Genomic DNA, 17767 nt, shown 5'->3' on the forward strand with positions numbered 1-17767 from the left:
GTGGCGGCTCCGCGCCGCAGGAATAACGCGCTCCGGCTTGTCGGTGCGAGCCCCGGGGAGCTGTAAGGAGGGGGGCACCGGCGCAGGGACCCCGCCCAGCGGGAGCGCGCTGGGAGCAGCCYGCTGCTGCGGCAGGTCAGTCCAGGTTCGCCCCCGCGCAAGGCAGGGGAGCGAGCCTCAGTGCCGCGCGGGGGACTGGCCTGGTGGGCACAGAGGGCAGAGCTGGTGCTGGTAGTGCTTGGCAGTCAGATAAGGGAGCTCTGCCATCCCCTGCGATCAGCTTGCCGAAGCTAACAGCCTATAATCTGATGAGAATGTAAGATTGGCCTCATGCAGTCTGTGATCTGACACTCTTGGTCCTGTTTTTTCCTTACAAGTAAGACTTGTACTTGCTTTGTAGCAAGTACAAGCGCTTGCTGTTAGTGTTCTGAGTGTCTGCATGAGAACTGTTCCTCAATCCCTTTGYCTCTTTTTGTAGTGCTGCATTTTAGAGATGATTCCATGAAACTTAAATGGAATTTGAGGAAAGTGTGGCACTTGCAGGGGTAGAAGTGATATATTTTAGGTAGTCAACTGCTGAAGTAGGTGTGGAAACTCTAGAAAAARTACGGAAGACTAGCTGGGCTCTTAAGTAGAGAATTGTTTAAATGAAGCATGTGATGAACTGCTGAAAACAGGTTCTAGTGGAATTAAGGCATCTCTGGATTCCTGCTGATGAAAATCACTGCCCCTGTGCCTTCAAAGGGACGTATGTGAACTGAAGTACATGGTGCTGCTGGCTCTTGCATGAGAAACAGCTGGCAGGAGAAATGTTTAGCAGCTTAATGGGAAGAAAAACCCCAACGTTAAGATGCAAGGCCATCTTCAGCTCTGCTGTGCAGCAAACGCGAACGCTGTGTTTAGCCTGAGCATAGTCAGCATGTGATCCTGCATAGACTGCCATACAGTTTAGAAATAAGAGTGAGCTAACAGGTTTGTGATGCCAAAACCCACATTGCTTGAGCCATGTTCCTGATARTGCTCAAGGTGCTCCTAAAACTGACTGGGGGCTGGGAGCTGTGAAMACATGGTTGCTGCTCAGTTAACTAACTTGACTTTACACTGTAAACTTGTGCTTGTGAGCTCAAGTACAGTGTTGACTGGTCTTGCTTCTGTACATGGCATAACTTGTTGCTTCTGCACATGGCTGTTTACAGCTCTGACCTTGATAGTTCATAAATGCGTAGGCAAACTGAAGGGAAGAGTACACCAAAGTACTATTTTAAGTTTATGTGGAACAACACACATCTTCTATTCTTAGTTTTTTGTGGTGGGTCTACAAATATTTGAGCTGCCCTGTTTATAGCATGACGTCAAGTCTAGTTTGCAGTAAGTTAGGACTCCTGAGCCTACTCTAAAGGCAGGACTACAAAGCCTCATTGAGAYCAGAAAATTACTAGAGCTATAAAAGAAAAGGTTAGCCTGATATATGGATACGAGCTTAGTAAAATCAAACATTTGTCTAGTTCTACTATGAGTTATGTTGAGTTTGGATCACTTTGCTCTACTAGTGAAACAAATAATGGAGTGGGTTCATGTCTGAAACAACTGTCTAGTTACAAATTCATASTTAGTGATTCAGTTTGCCAAATATGACAATGGAGAGAAGTGGGGAGGAAGTGGAATTGTCTTGGCAAAACTGCTCTGCCTCAGAAGAGGGATCAGTTCTAGGCTTTTTGCAAGCCCTGCTACTCATATCAACTTTTGTAATTGTAATTTTCTAGACTGTTGCATGTTTAGGTTATAGGTAGTCATGACAGCTCCCTAAAAAGGGAGGGGAAAGAATGCCAAGTACTTTCAGACACAGGAAACGAAATGGGAACACTTCTAATGAAGTGGGTGTAGCCTGAAGTCTTTTGGTCAGCATACTTAAGAGAGGGTAGAATGCAGAAATAGCAGAGTCAGCTGTTTTATTCCCTCAGGGTATGAAGTTTGAAGTAGTCTTGTGCAAGTTCTGTTTAGTCTTTGGAATAAAGCTATGAAAACATTCCAAGTGGTAGTCAGGAAAAAAAGCCTTCCTGGCAATGCCAGTACCAGGGAAGAATAAAGCTACATCCTAAAAGGAACATTCTTTCTTCCTCTGAAGCACAGGAACAAACTCCTGGAATAGTTCTGCATGAACAGATAAGAAAACACTGTTTTTTCATGTTTGCTTTTATTCAGTGGCACTCCAAATAAGGAACTGCTAGAGGCAATAGATCTTTGTGCAGTCTGGAAAAGATATTATGAAGGTCACTGACTCTTGCAGTGAAGATGGTAGTTTTCTGCTTTGTACTGCTGATGATCTTGTTGTCCTGTTCACAAAACAGTGGATGTCATCTAAAGGTGTAAGTTCCTGGGCTCCTGGTTAAAAATAGGCTATCTATCAAGAGTTTGGTAAACAGTGGACAATACCAGAAACAGGAGATATAAGAACTCTTCCTACAAGATTAAAAATTTGACTCTTCTGTTCAATTTCTAGTTCTGGACTACTCATGAGTAACTTCCTCAAACTAGCCATATCTCAACTCCTGTGAAACAGGACTAAGCTCTTGGCATTGTCAAGAATAACTAAAAGGAGGTAAGATCTCCAAGAGGAGTTAATGTGGGGACGGGCTCTTTTGATATCTGGAATAGGTAGCTTTGCTCCATACAGCTAGWAAGAAGCTTATATGAAATAAGTGATGTAAAACAGTTCCACTGAACTCAATGCTGTGTTTTGTACCTTAATACTTGGTAGGAAGTTGCCACCTCTCACTCTTCTGCTCCCCTTTCACAGCACATTTTGCAAGTGTGTTGTCCCTCTAGCTCCCATAAGTGCTTGACTAAAGCAATACTGAAAGCTTGCATTTATGGATCTTCTATCACCGTGATCATGTATGAGTTCACTAGCTGTGATGTAAGCAGAGCTGCTGGGTTAAGTGGCACTGGTTAGGATGTGTGTTCTAATATTATCCCTGTCACTTTCCTGAAGTACAAGAAACAGGCAGAAACACAATACTTCAGCCTGCTCTAATTGCATGTTTCTCCATTCACCCTATGGTGATCTAGTAGGGCACTASCTGCAGTTTTGAAAGCAATTAGTCATGCTCTTCTGCAGAATTAATATCTCCACTGGATTAGGAATGGAAGTTCYTTGTAATGCCAGTGTGACCAAAATGATGGTAACTTTTTTGTTGCTGATGCTTATTCAGCTGTCTCTACATATGAAAACTTGTAGCTGCAAGGCAGCATCAGTAAGCATAGCATCTTGTCACTTTACGAGACATTGTCTAGAACTTGTGGTGACTGCTTAAATGTAGGAAGCCTTCTTGATGAAGGGTGTGTATGTGTGGTGAGGGGTTGAGCTGGCTAGAAGACGACTGAGAGAATGTAGGTATATGTATGAGCGCTCCGTAGCTATATTATACTTGTGCTATAGAAAGTGTCTGGGTGATAGTGCTGTAAGCTCGGTAAGGGAAGGATTAAGGGTTAGTATTTTTCTGTTGTTGCGCTAGGCTGGTGATCTGATTAAAACTTGCAACTAAGAAAGTGTTTGAGATGGAATTCTCCAGTGAGTTTAAGCTGGATGAGTTTGCTCACACTTCTTCTTGTCCCTTCAGTGTTTAATATATTTTGCACAGGGAACTGTTGATGTGTATATGTGGCTCAGTTGTCTGAGAGTTGCAAAAAATCTGATCAGGAWCTGAGGTGCTGACTGGTTGCTGTTCGTGGATAGAGGTTAGGAAAGTGACTTGGATGAAGAATAAGGACAGCTCATCTTAGAAATCCTTATAATAAGAGGGAAATAAAAGGCTAGAGTGTGAGTCTCACTGACTACTTCAGTTTTAGGTGCGCAGTCAGTTTGATGGCTTCCTTAGACCAAAATACTGTGCTGCTTSACTCAGTCATGCAGGCTGTGATACTTGCCTTCTCCTCTGAAGAAGGCTGAGTCAGATCAACTTTTTATAGGATACAAGGGAGATCTTGGCTTCATAGTTCCCTAATAGTTAGCTCTGACTTGCCTAGTTAAAGCAGATGTCATTTAGCAACCCAGATTCAGTGTYGAAACTGGGCAGTAGCTTTCCATATGTAACAATGATCTGAATTTTGGGCAATCTTCTTGAAGTACAGTACTGACTGCTCAGGTCAGATGTTCTGTTTAACTACTTGTATTCAATACTAAGTAGTATCCTTTCATAGATCCTGCTACTATTGCCCTGATTTCACTTACAGTAGTCTACTAGCAATTTTGGAAGTATTCCTGTGAATATCTGGGCTTATTTAGGTCTGTGAATCTACATTTTCTGWTCTTTGTAGAGGGAAGTGCATGTTGTGTGTAGAAAAATATTAAAATGATCAAATTCTGTGGATTTGAGGAACTCAGATATACACTTACTTGCATGTTTTGTGGTTCATGYCATCTACAAGGGCTGGGTTTATTACTACTTTCTCTGTGCTGTGCTGACTTCAGAAACGTCTTACTGTAGTAGTGTTTGCTCTTTATATGAGGAGTAATGYGTTGGAAAATCAGGTAAAGTACTAAACACTATGCAATCTAGGCCAGTGGCGTCTGTGTTAGTTATGGTAGCTTCTAAACTTGCTGCTGGTCTTGCTTGTGAATTTGGCTCTTAAAGCTGATTCTTCAGTGGCTGGGAACAAGGTAGTGCAGGCTGCCTGCTAACAGTGTGGCTAGCTTCCCATTCACTGTTGGGTGAAGCAAAACCACTCAACTTCAGGGCTCACTTTGCCAAGGAATTCATGTAACACTGTCAGCTATTTAACAAGATAAATATTTCACTGGGCTTTTGTCTTGAGTATTTTGACTCTAAGCCAGCAAATCCCTTATGAAATGTGATTTCTTGCATAGCTGAAAACAGAAGTATACCTCTTGAGTAACTAGATCCTTCAGAAGCTGCCAGCTTTGAGTAGTCCTCACTACTGAGGAAAAAAATATCGGATTTGAGTCTATAATGACATCTTAAAACAGTAGCTTGCCTGTGGTAGGGAGTTTTGTGAAGCAGTTGGTCTCATATGAAAGTTAGCATGGGAATCTGATAGCAATTGCTCTGTGGAAATCAGACTACTTGTACTGGGGCTGATTAATTTGACTCCTACATGCTAATCTCAAGTATCCTAACAGCTTTGGAAAACTGCCTTGCTTTTGTATAGACTGAGAATGCTGCAATGCTTACATGCCTTCTTCATTGGGGTACTCAAATTCTTGGATTTAATAATCATGAAAGTTTAGAAGYTGCTACAACAAATCTTGGCAGACAGGTAAAGTGTTGAGCAGCCTAAATCACAGGAATGATAGGCCTAGAACTTTATATTGCTGAACAGCAACAGGTATTGAAATCTATCCTTACTTAATCTCAACATAAACAGGTACAAGACTGTTTCAAAAGTTCACAATTTTTATACTCTTGCTCTTGTATATGATTTACAGCTCTTGCATGTGCTTCAGTAAGCAAGGAAGCTCACAGGGCAGGCAAAAAACAGCACATACCTTCTAATTGATCTTGTGACAGCACAAACAGGTTACAAGCTAGTAGGAAAGCTAATGTATTAATCTTGATTACCTGATTACTTCATCTTACCTCCCTTCTKTCATGGTCTTCACTTGCTTCTTGAATTAATACTGACAAGCTGCAATATCAGCTTATTTCTGATTTGTCTGCACAGCATTACTGTAGTTAGTCTAATCTGACCACTCAGTGGTTTGAGTGTCATTGTCACTGTTTTGCGTGGAGAGTCAAAGGGCTGACTCTACTGGAAGAGTAAATGAACAGTCTGAGTATTAGCAATATGTATATTCATTCAAATGTGAAGTCTTTGCTGTTACTCCTGCAAGTATTCATGGACTGGTGTGGACAGATCCTGTCTTTGCTTAGTTTAATTGACTATTACTACTTGTTAAGCAGAATGGAGTTCTGTTTTAAATATTTGCATGGGATTGCTGCTGATGCAGTGTTTTCATGAACTGCAGTTTTTTTTTCTGATAACAATGTAGAAATCATCAAAGATGTTGGCATTAGCAAAAAATGCTGCATTGATCATCCTGCAATGGGGAGTTCTTACTGTCTACAGCTTTAGTAGTAGCCTTGCACTTCAACTACTTAAAATCTTCATGTGGACATAAGCAGAAGTGCTAAACTGTTCAAGCTGATTGCAATACTTATTCTTAGCCTGAGACCTTCAGTGAGATGACTGCAGGTAAGGTCACTTGAACTGTGTAAATGCTACCCAAACATCTTAATGATTTGGCAGGTTTTCAAATGGGCATGAAGCCATGCAGTCCTGCAATCAAGCTTCAGACCATCTTTAGATGGCTACTAGATTCTCCATAATTAAGTGGTTGCAGGCTCTAATTACTTGACTGTTTGCTCTGGTCAGTAGCTCTCTGACAAATTGAGCATACAGACATACTTGCTCAGCTTTGAATTTGTGTAGCACAACCAGATGGCAAAATGAACTGAGGCCTGAAATATAGGTCACAAAGACTTGAGGGTGTCAACAGGCTGATTTCCTTGTTTTGCTCTGGGAATCACCCCTATCATATTTCGGGAGGTCATAACTCAGTTGAGGCATGATTCGTCTGACATTTAATGTGCAGCATGCTAGTCTGAAACAGCAGCGTAGAGCTTGCATATTGCTGATAGACTGCCCAGGTGAGTGAATACAAGGTTAAACAAGCAAAAGCTGTTACCTTGAGACCTTGGGTTGGAGGAGAAATTCTAGAAGGTAGAAGCTTTCCCAGGCTGGTACAGGTGTAGAACTTGATGTGCATCTTGGACCAAGCTGCTCCTGGCCAGAACTACAAAACACTGCTTCCTTACTGACTAGCAAAGCAAGTTGCTAACTTGCTTCCTGTCAAGCTTTCTCGTTCTGTCAAACCAGCATTTCTTCTTTCCAGGAAGAGGAGGTGGGGTCCTGACRTTGTTACTGGCTTTTGCAAGAGCTCAACGTGTACTATTTGGTACTGGCTCGTGTAGTGTTCTCCAGCAGCTAACATCTCAGCTGCACTTGGTGCTTTCCAGTAGCTGTGGGTTAGTGTTTTCACCAGCTGTTAAGGCTGCAGCAGGAATAGCTTCAGTGTTTCAGAGGTGCTGTTGGCTAGCCTGGTTCTTCAGGAGCTATGTTCTTCTCTGTTCCTAATGAACTGCATATGCTTAATGACCCCATTGGGTGTGGTAATCCTTTTATAGCAGAGCATAATAGTGCTTCTCAGACAAATGTAATAAACAACAACAGTTTACAAAAGCAAATGCATTAATGGTCTATCACAGCATCTTGTACAGATGGACTTAAAAAGTACTTGGAATAAGCTGTAACTTCACTTTACAGCTTAAGAMTTTTCTTAAGATGTAGGTAGATTTGTCACACTGTCTAGCTTTCTAGTCATTCAGTAAACATTGAGTGACAAATTAGATAGCCTAGAGAGGGCAGGACTGTATTAGGCAGTATTGCTGATAATGGAGTGTGCTCAGTCATAGCTGTGATTAGTCCCATTTTAACTGTTCTCTGGTAAATATCTTTAAGGCAGKTATAAGTCTTGTTTAGAGGACATGTTGCCCCAGCTCGGATGTTAAGACCCAGTTCAACTTGCTTTAACCTTCCTATTCGTAGGAATATGGCACATGGTGAGGTGAATGCTGAACAACATGGCTATATCCCAACTCTGCTTTATAACAGGCTTAAAGTATTGTCTTTCTCATCAGCTTTTTCAACATTTCAGACCAGTATTTCCTTCCAGAAGAGTATCTTTCTGGGCATGCTCAAAACTCAGTGCAAGGAGAAAATAGCTTTTGGGGGCTTTTTGCAGTTTTTCTGAAGAAGTTTGGCTTAGGAGAGTTAAAGGAAAGTGGTGATACAGAGTGGAAGTGATCRGTTGTGGCATTTTATCATTAACAGGAAGTAGCTGTGATGAAGACAAAACATGCCTAAATCCTTCCAGCTCTGCACTGAGAAAATATTCCTCAACTGTATGCAGATAACTCAGAGTAAGAGAGCTAATTGATTAGGGAAACACTGAAGTCTTGCTTGTAGTTAAGCTATGGATGTAAAACAGCTTGTTTTACTCCTGTTGATAGCCTTGTGTTTCTGCGCAGCTCTGAAGATTCACTGCGGTTGGGCTAGGTGTTTTAGGAGTGCTGGGGAGGTGAGCTGGCAGTTCTGATTTGCTGGTGATGCTTCCTGTTTGCTCTGTTCAGTGTACCTGGGTTTGAAACTCATTCCTTGTTGTGAAGAAGCAAGCCAGTAACCTGACAGTCTGGGATGACATGCAATAAGTACAAATGAGGCAGCTTGGATGGGATGTAGGGGACAGCATCTCATGCATGCTGCTTTCTACATGAGGTAAAGCCCGTTCAGGCCTGTTTGGTGCAGTTTGGTTTGYGGCGGTAATGGAATGGTTTCTTTCCAGTCTGAATATGCAGCAAATCTGATAGGGAAATTACTTAGGATTTTTTTTTCTCTATGACATACTTCTTGCACAGTTTGTCATTTTAAGGACTTCTTTAAGATGCAAAGCTTTATGACTTGGTTTAAGGACCTTTAAACCAACAGACTGAATATGGAAACACTTTCTGAATGATGTGGAGAACTGTCATATGGTACTGCTTTCCATAAATGCCTTACAAGGTACTTAACTTCATATTATTAGTGCAACACAGATGCTCATGAGGCCTTATCTGGTGAATCTAGGAGAAGAATGACTTGAAGTCAAAGATCAACTTCTGTAGCCTCCATGGCCTGAGTAATTGCTCTTTAATAGATGAAGTTCTGAACATGGTGTTAGCTGTTTTTCACTTGCCTCTCCCCAGTGAGGTGTCTGCAATATTTGCATGTAGTAGAAGTGCTAGAGGGCCCTTAGAGGGGAGGAAAGCTTGTACTATTAATATCCTTCTGAGCATGGTCAGACAACTTAAGAGGTTACTGAAGGAGTTGCGGAGTAGCACAAATCAATTAATGCTGCCATGCTTGCAACTAATGGCATAGTGGGAAAGAACTAGCACCCACCTGTGCCCATGGTGGTATCTGATCAAAATGACTGACTCATGCTGATCCATGAGCATGTCACTAACTGTGACCTCCTTTTTCAGTTGGAACCTGCTTTTAGGTGAATCTGAGTTCAGAGCCTGCAGCATCCTTACGCTCTTGGCACTCCTGCATTTCACCCACAATGGCAGGTCGAGGTGGAGCTGCTCGACCGAATGGACCAGCTGCTGGAAACAAAATTTGCCAGTTTAAGCTTGTTCTCTTGGGTGAGTCAGCAGTGGGGAAGTCCAGCCTTGTTCTGCGCTTTGTGAAGGGACAGTTCCATGAGTACCAGGAGAGCACAATTGGAGGTGAGTGTCARTTCCAAATGCCTAAGTGTGAAAGATGCAGGCCTCAGTAATGCTGTCCAGCGATGTTGGAGGTTATTAGTGCTATTTCAATCTGGGCTGAAAGTCTAGCTACAAATAGTCAAACAGCTGATGCTTTAATTCTTTGTTTACAACTTGTCTGTTTTAGTGTGAAAATCTGTGTGCTAGAGGATGGTGCTATGGCAACCATAAATACTCTGCCTCTAAGACTCTCTTACTTAGTAGTCCTTGAATTTATACTTCCAGTTAGAACATAGGTCTTCAACTCAATTTATATCCCTCAATTGTGCTTTCAGACCAGGACCTGAGATTTCAGGGTTGTTAGTCTGATACTGGTAGCAACACTGCTAATGACTTAAAGTTAAAAAGACAGGACCTGAAAGAGGTGTAAAAGTAGTTTACAATCAAAGGTCTGTCAGCATCCTCATCTCCTGACAGTAGTAASAGGTGAGTGCTGAGAAGAGGCTTAGTTTATCCCTATAGTAACCCATGTAGGAATTAAATATAGCTGTAGGTGTAGCTTATGGGCAAGTAGGGTTCAATGCTGTTTTGCAGAGGATCATGTGGATGCACTRCTGTCCTACTTCATTCTATATCTAGGGCTGGTTATGTTCATTGTAGATGTAATACATGATATTATGTATTTATGGGAACAAGAAAATAACCTGTTACTAAATCGGAGTGTAATGTAACTAGACTGACTTCAGCACTTTGAGATAAGTCCTCAAAGCTAGTCCTGGAGATGTTGCACCTTTACTCCATAATCTTTAAATGGTAGTTACTGGGGAGGAAAGTGGCTCCATAGCAGCACTGCCTATGTGGTGATCTCTGCTGGGCTGCCTGGAGCCATCTTGGTGGCAGTTTGGTGCTTAGTAACTACAGGAATCCTATGTGCAAGTAGCTTGATACAGCAGAGCTATAACTTTCACAGCAACTGGCACTGCCTTGGCCTCTGTCTGGGTTTCTGTTATCTTCTAAAGCAAAAGCAGAACTGCTCCAAGCTGCTGGCTCTGCCTGCAGGGGCTCTCCAGCTGGAGGTAAGGCAAATGCACACCTTCTCTTTCAGCTGCTTTCCTAACGCAGACAGTCTGTCTGGATGACACGACAGTGAAGTTTGAAATATGGGATACAGCAGGACAAGAGCGGTATCACAGCCTGGCACCAATGTATTACAGAGGTGCCCAGGCAGCCATTGTGGTCTACGACATCACTAACACAGTGAGTACTGCACTAGGGCTGTAAGCGGTTGTTGGGAAGGAGGCGTTTGCACACGTAGCTGACACTTCTGAATTCTCTGGGAGAGTCTCTGGGTTTGGTGTCCCTGCAGATGCCAGCAGATCATGCCACCTGCAGGTACTGAGTTTCTTGAAGACTGCTAATGGCCTCTTCCTCAGCTCTGACCAAGGCTGTCTAAGCTGATAAAGGATCCTGCTGCAAAGTGCTGTAGAGGCAAAACACTTCTTCCAGGAAAGACTTGTTCTAATCATATCTTCACTGTGGATTAACAAGAGGCTGCCCTTCCTGACTGCTGCCTCCTGTTTGTTTCCAGGACACATTTGTACGAGCCAAGAACTGGGTGAAAGAGTTGCAGAGGCAAGCTAGCCCCAATATTGTAATTGCACTAGCAGGCAACAAGGCAGATCTTGCTACCAAGAGAGCTGTGGACTTTCAGGTAAGCTGGAATCCAGATCAAATGCTRCTCAAATAAGTGAGGAAAGCAGGGTTTTTTTTACTGAAGTGGGGAGAGATGATGACCATGTTAGAAATGCTTTGAGGAAAAGCATGATGGTCAGGATTCATGAGGACCCTAGAAGGARACTCAGAAGGAATTGTAGCCTGCCTCTCCTTTTGCAGTCCCTGTAGCTGCTGTTGATAACAAATCTTTACATGATGTATGTGGAGGAAAAGGCCTTTAGAGCACAAGCTTCCTCTTTCAGCCTTTGTTGCTGTCTTACTCATGGTCTACCCTCAGCAAGGTATGAAATGGTATCCTTTAGATACAAGATACCTGAAGATTCTCAGCTTGAGCTCTAGTTTTTACAGCTCTTAAGTTGCTTAAGGCAGACATTTAAGGAGACGCTCTTATCTTAGACCTCTGTGCAGATTTGTTTGTAGGGGATTGTGTGTATTGCACTCCTAGCTAACCAAAGTACAAGGTGTTACACTTGAGAAATACCCTGTGTCTGTTTGGGTCAAGTGACTTGCAAACAGTCAGTGCTGTTATACCCCAGCTGCATGGCTGGTGTTCCAGCCTCCAGTTTTCAGTAGTGCTTATCTTCCAGCTGTCATGGCTGAGCAGAGTTCAGGGAGTTGGGGTGGGAATCTGGCCTGTGGTGGGGCAAACAGTTTCTTTACTATTTTGTCTGCCAACAAGTGAAGCATGTGAAGTCTGCTTGGCCCTCTTGTTGGCAGAATGCTGTTTCCACTCTGTTTCTAGGATGCACAAACATATGCAGATGACAACAGCTTGCTGTTCATGGAGACATCAGCAAAGACAGCAATGAATGTGAATGAAATCTTCATGGCAATAGGTAACAGCTTGTGTGAAGAACAATGTCTGAAGTAGCTCTGAGCACCAGCAGTGCATCCCACCGAAAACTAGGGGAATTCACATGTCAGCTGGGTTCTAGAGGCTCTTACTGGAGTAGATGAGCAAATTGCTATACTGTTGTGAACAGTTACCCACCCAGTCACTGACCTCCTGGAGCTTTTGCCCTGTGAACCCATTCTCTCTCTTCCTTTATCTGGGATGAGTAAGGAAGGAGYGGAATTCATGACAGCCAAAGCTAGAGTATGTTTCTTTACTGTACTTCTGCTGCTAGCGGCATCTGATCTGAAACCCCTTAATAGATGAGGGCTTGGACCAAAGCATGGCTGAGCCCAGCTTGATCTGGCAGCAATAGGGAAAAGTAGGTTTCTCTTAGAAGGCCAACTAATGTGTTGTTTCTTTCTAGCCAAGAAACTGCCAAAAAATGAACCCCAGAACGCTCCTGGTGGTCCAGGTAGGAATCGGGTTGTTGACCTTCAAGAAAGCAGTCAGCCTAGTAGGAGCCAGTGCTGCAGCAATTGAGCAACTGTTCCCACCTGACCGAAGCCCTTTCGAATGACGTGACTGGAATCCACTCTAACCAATCGCACTTACAGTAGAGCAGCTGCTGCCAGTGGCTGCTGTGATTTCTCCATCCCTTTCTGATCATAGGCTGGAGGGAGCTCTTCCACCTGCACCTTTCTGTACAAATACTAATTCAATCCTAAGTCTTAAGTCACTTTTTTAATATATGAACTTCTGCTCTTCCCTCTTCCTGGTGGTGGTGGATGCATGACCTGGTGTCTGCCTAGCCAACTCATCCCTTCCTGTGGGTGAGGGCCAGCAGCGCCCAGGTCCCACAGTACTGTAGTTCACTATTGGAAACAAAGGGATATTGAGATTAGACAGAACCTTGTTAAAAATTATCCACATGTAAAAGCTAAGGCTAATACCAGTACAACATGCCTAGGAAAACCACTAAACTGTAGCATTATAGTGACAAACTCTGGCTTTTTAGCCACTTATTGACCAAATCAATTATGAGTATTTTGGGGTGGGGCAGAGGGAAGCAAAACTGGTTTCTTCTGTATTTTGTATTGTATGTTTCTTCATGTAACCAATCAGTATCTTGTCAATATAGTACATACAACTAGCTGCCTATTGTCTTTATTTGTGTTGGACTCTAGCATGCCAACTTTTTCTATCTCCAGTTCTGTTGTAATGCACTAATCCTGTTGCAACTTTTGCAAAGATCTTGTATAGAAAATTGTCCTTTTTTGATGGTTGTGATGCCACTAATATTGTTAACCCTACTCTAGTGCAAATACACATGGTTTACTGATGTACAGAGGTGGGGTGGGGGAACCTTGTCTCTGGAAACAATACATATTACAAAAGCCTGTAATTCCACAAAGTATGAAGGGAGGTATTAAAATGGTTTCTGTTGCCAGACTCTTAACTGATGTTGGCTGCTGCCTAGTGCCTAATGCAATGTCTTATGCATACTGGTATTTAAGAGGAACTGTCAACCTAGTCTTCATCACAGACTTCAGTTTTGTGTGATTAAAAATTTTTTATAAACCTACTGTGATCAACAATGTTCATGTTTCTTAAAAYGAGCTGAACCCAAAATGGGACTGGATCAGAACCAAATGTGCTGGAGGATGATACAGGCTAGTTGTCATGTGGTATGCCCAGTACCCAGCTCCTCTGTAGCTTTCCCCAGAGCAGTTTTGTGCAAGAGACACTTGGCCTTCCTTCCYCCCCAGGCAGGGAGAAACACGGGCATGTGGCTTTCCCACTCGGTGTCTGGGCTATGCCAATTTCTCCTGCAGCAAACTGGTTGTTAGGGGGTAAGAGAAGTATGCTCAGCTGCAGAGTGCTATTGACAGCTATAGGAGATTCAGTATGTTTGTGGTACKCTGGGCAGCAGCCTACAAGGAAGTCTAAGGTGAAGGGGTGGGAACTGTTCATAGCCTGGTATTGTTAGGGGAAACTGTCCCCAGCTGAAATGGGGAGACAGAGAGCAGTACGCGAAGGGACTCAGCTTATTTGACAACTTCACAATAACGTGCTCAAATATTAATGTCCCTGGAGAATGATGGCCTTGAAAGGCATTTCTACTCTGCTGCTSCATGAACGTCAAGATCTCTAGATCCATGGGTGACTACAGTCAATGTGGAAAATGAAGCAACCACTTACAGCTTTACTACTACCAAATGCACTGCTTGACCAGCTGGGCAGGTGCCATATGTGCTTCGAGACGTGTGAGGACTTCTATGCCCTGGTACTTGAACCTGCAGTCTCTCCTTAGGGGTGTGCTTGTTGCTGTCAACTTCATTTTCATATAGCAGAAGTTCTGCCAGAGGCACAGCTGCAGTCAACCCTGGGTCACCTCTGGGTTGGACTTGCCCTTGGTTTGTGGTGGGGAGCGGGGGGCTGTGAGAGCTCTGCTGGGTAGCTGCAAATAAAATCTTTGTGAAATGCCATGTCTGGTGAGCTTCCTCCTGCGTCTGAGGTGTTGATGCCTTTTGCCTCATGCTGGACTTTCTTAAAATCTTGTTTGCTGGACTGCAGCCCCTTAACTATGGATGCAAGAAGAGTCTCAAGCAAAGCTGTGGCTGTGTTCCTGTTGTGTGGCAGGGGCACAGGCTGCCTGTGGTGTTTGGGTTCCAGCCACCTTGAACAGTCATCTCCCCTGGCATCTTGGTGCAGCTTGCTTCTGTCCCCCTGCAGCAGAGCCTGACTGATCATCTGCTAGAGGAGTTTTGTACATCTGTGGAGCATCTGAGATGCAGCTGAGTGAGAGCAGGACCTGTTTGGGAAGGGATGCCACAATCCCCACTTGGAAAAATCACAAGACTAAACAACGTGCTGTTGCCATCTGCTGGCTTGCAATGGCGTTCCTATTTGACAGAGCTAAATTCCTGACTCCTTGGATAACTTTGGGTCTCCGTCTTTGTAAAGGAATTTGTAATGCCGTGAGGGATGCCTGGATATGCTGTCAAGCTGCAGTAGACTCTATATTGGGGCTGGTTGAGTGCAGTTACTTGTTGCTGCGGTGCAGAGGTGCTCTGCAGGGCCTCCTCACTGCCCAGGCCTCAGGGATGGGCCCTCTGAGCTTGACGCAGCTTTGGTATAAACGGTTGGGCCTGCCCTGCATAGCTGCTGCCTGCCTGGGCCTGACCTGCTGCACTGTCAGGTGACAGGCATGAGCCTCATCAGGTAGGTGGTGCCCTGTTCTGGTGGGATCTCGGGTGGCTGTAGCAGCTTCCTTCCAAGCTGCTTGTGGATAAGCACAACCTATGGCTAACCAGGGCCCCCAGCTCAGTGGCCTTCCCATTCACTGGCACCCACCGGGGTGTGAGGGGCTGAATCTGTAAGGAGCTCACTGGTGCAGATGCTGGTCGCAGCAYGGGGAAGGAAAGACAGCTGCAGGACTGGCAGTCTGCCTGCCCCGTGGCAGAGATGCCTCTGCTCGGGCACAGCTGGCTGCCCCTTCCAGCTCTGGGAGCATCCTRTCTAACCCCACCCCACCCCACATGCCCCCCGCACATCTGTGCTCACAGATTCCCTCCCTGCTCTGGATCTGCCTCTTGGTCCCATCTTACACTGCCCTGAGGCATCAGGAGCCTAGAGAGGCTCTTCCCTTTCTCCAGGCATCTGGGCCCTCTGGTAGAGGGGCTGAGACCTGCCCCCAGCTCTGTCCCCCTCCCCAGTCAATCACAGGCAGGAGAGCACAAGCAGGTTCTATTCAAAAGCATTTTTATTGCATACAAAAAGAAGCATGTTCCAGTATAGTGATAGAAACAAAGGCAAGGCTGACTGCTCGTCTGGGCTAAAACCTAAGACTTGCTGCCATCTCTTCTGGTCCTGGCGTGGGGCATCGGTTCCCTTCCCATTACGCCTTGGCTCCTCCGGTGGCTCCGTCCTCCGCGGCTGCTCCGGGCTGCGGGGCTGCAGGGCTGACCTCAATGGGCACRTTCCTCTCCGGGGCGGCCGGCAGCGCCCGCCGGGGCGCCTCGATGCGCAGCTGCCCCCCGGACAGGGAGCAGCTCAGCGCCTCGGTGTCCACGTCCTTGGGCACGTCCCACTCCCGCTTCAGCACCTCGTACTTGTAGGAGAAGGAGCCGTTCTCATCCGTGTTCTGCGTCTCCTTCTGCCCCACCAGCACCACCTTCCTGCCCACCACCTTCACCGACAGCTGCTCGGGCGCGAAGTCCTTGACGTCCTGGCACACGGAGAAGCCGTCRCCGGMGGCCGGGGCCACGGCTGTGCTGGGGGCCTGGGCACGGTCCTGGGCGAAGCTTCCTTGGCTGCTCAGGAGCTGCTCGAARCCGCTCATGAATTCCCGAGCCCGCTCCATCTCCTGCTGCAGTTCAGTGAAGATTGCTTCTGGATTCGGCCAGAGGGTCTTCATTGTGCCCAGACGGGTAGCCAGGGAGCTGGAGGCAAAAGGCACAAGATGCATTCGGCAAAGCATCTCTGCTTCTTCGGTATCTGCTGCTGGCTCTGAGGCTGAGTCCTCTCCAGTGAGCTGGAAGCTCTCTGCCTCGGCACAGAGAGCCTGCGGTTTTTATACCCTTTCCTGTGGAGGTGTGGCCTCGTCCCGCACGCTCACGTCATCCCGGAGAGAAGGGAAGAGCTCATTCCTGCTTCTTCCAGCTCATTCTTGTTACTCATCTCCCAGGAGAGGCACCTTTCACAACGGTGTCCAACATACCTTAACCGTTAGTCTCGCAGCTCTGCTCTCCTGGCTTATAATTAGCAGCATTACCTCAGCCTCCAAACGGGATGCCTGAGCCRCCCTCACCAAAAATCTGCGTCCTTTCCCAGGCAGAGAGTGAGGCTGGGCTCTTCCCGCCTCCGCCTGGCGCCTTCCCCGCTCCCCGCCTGCGCCCACTCCTCTGCCACGGGGCGGGCTGGGAACCCCCACGCTCCCTCTGCGTGCAGCCCACCCTCAGCCCGCCGGGTCTGCGCCCGCGCGGCCCTGCCGGCCCCGGGGAAGCCCCCCGAGACCCTCCCCGCGCAGGCGCCCAGACGCCGCGTTTAGGGGCGGGTAAATGCTGGCAGGCGTCCCAAGAGGCAACGTGCGCGGGTACCACAGCCTGCAGCTGGGGAGAAGCCCAGAAACTGCTAGATGCTTCTGGCAGTCGGTGGCTTTAGGGGGCGGGTGCCGTTCTGTGCTCGCTGCAGCAACGTGCCCAGCGGCCAAGGGCCGTGCCCAGGTCCCCTCCCCTGCCCGGCTCCCCCGCACGCTGCTGCATCACGGTGGCGCTGCAGAAACCCGAGCCATGACTTCAGCTCCCTATTTGTAGCGGGTGACTGGTTGCCAGTAGCCGGTACAGCTATTTCGGCTGGTGGATAATCAGCTTCTCAAAAATAGGCGATGGCCCCGGGGAGGCCGCGCGGGGAGAGAGCGTTCTGGAAGCGGCACGCCCCCCCGGGCCGCGGCGTTTAAAGGCGGCCGCTCGCCGGCGGCCGCCCAGCACCGCTCCCGGCCCCGGCAGAGCCCCRCGCCGCCCCAGCAGCAGAGATGCTGTGCCGCCTGCACTTCATGCCGCCCGCCCCCGGCACGCTCTTCCCGTGGCTCGGCCCCGTGCGCACCCTGTGGCCGCAGCCCGGCGCCCTCTTCGCCGAGCTGGAGCGGGAGCTGCGGCAGGAGATGGAGCGGGCTCGGGAGTTCATGAGCAGCTTCGAGCAGCTCCTCGGCAGCGGCAGCGCCGGGCGCCTCAGCATCGCCGCGGACCGCGCCCCGGCCCCCAGCACAGCCGTGGCCCCAGCCGCCGGCGACGGCTTCTCCGTGTGCCAGGACGTCAAGGACTTCGCGCCCGAGCAGCTGTCGGTGAAGGTGGTGGGCAGGAAGGTGGTGCTG

At 46.8% G+C, this 17767-nt stretch overlaps 3 protein-coding genes across 4 annotated transcripts in view; 2 read left to right on the forward strand and 1 right to left on the reverse strand.

Moving 5' to 3' along the window:
• Positions 1-16: 16 nt before the first annotated feature.
• RAB5C (RAB5C, member RAS oncogene family) lies at positions 17-13045 on the forward strand. 2 transcript variants are annotated; one of them, XM_085310384.1, is made up of 6 exons: positions 20-135; positions 9102-9347; positions 10432-10583; positions 10915-11037; positions 11803-11896; positions 12320-13045. In XM_085310384.1, the coding sequence occupies exons 2-6, from the start codon at positions 9182-9184 to the stop codon at positions 12433-12435; spliced, it is 651 nt and encodes a 216-aa protein (XP_085166510.1). In that variant the 5' UTR covers positions 20-135; positions 9102-9181; the 3' UTR covers positions 12436-13045. The 2 variants fall into 2 exon arrangements, with proteins under 2 accessions (XP_085166511.1, XP_085166510.1); XM_085310385.1 differs by lacking the exon at positions 11803-11896 and having other exon boundaries at positions 17-135.
• A 2595-nt stretch (positions 13046-15640) lies between these two features.
• On the reverse strand, positions 15641-16455 carry LOC146592783 (heat shock protein beta-11-like). The gene has a single exon (XM_085310386.1). The coding sequence runs from the start codon at positions 16373-16375 to the stop codon at positions 15794-15796; it is 582 nt and encodes a 193-aa protein (XP_085166512.1). The 5' UTR covers positions 16376-16455; the 3' UTR covers positions 15641-15793.
• Positions 16456-17365: 910 nt separating this feature from the next.
• The window catches only part of LOC146592784 (heat shock protein beta-11-like), a 2724-nt gene continuing 2322 nt past the window's right edge, over positions 17366-17767 (forward strand). Inside the window, exon 1 of the mRNA XM_085310436.1 lies at positions 17366-17761. Within this exon, the coding sequence (XP_085166562.1) occupies positions 17429-17761 (333 nt within the window). The 5' untranslated portion in view covers positions 17366-17428. The remainder of the gene's footprint in view (positions 17762-17767) is intronic.

The sequence above is a fragment of the Rhea americana genome, unplaced genomic scaffold (assembly GCF_003343005.1).
Source record: "Rhea americana isolate MKP2758 unplaced genomic scaffold, rheAme1 scaffold_319, whole genome shotgun sequence".
Taxonomy (NCBI): domain Eukaryota; kingdom Metazoa; phylum Chordata; class Aves; order Rheiformes; family Rheidae; genus Rhea; species Rhea americana.

What these genes read in the sequence shown, in the direction of transcription:
- RAB5C (XM_085310384.1), top strand. Translation starts at nt 9,182, where the DNA reads ATGGCAGGTCGAGGTGGAGCTGCTCGACCGAATGGACCAGCTGCTGGA. An exon ending in TCTACGACATCACTAACACA is followed by an intron (nt 10,584 to 10,914) that starts GTGAGTACTGCA and finishes GTTTGTTTCCAG; the next exon opens with GACACATTTGTACGAGCCAA. An exon ending in TGAAATCTTCATGGCAATAG is followed by an intron (nt 11,897 to 12,319) that starts GTAACAGCTTGT and finishes GTTTCTTTCTAG; the next exon opens with CCAAGAAACTGCCAAAAAAT.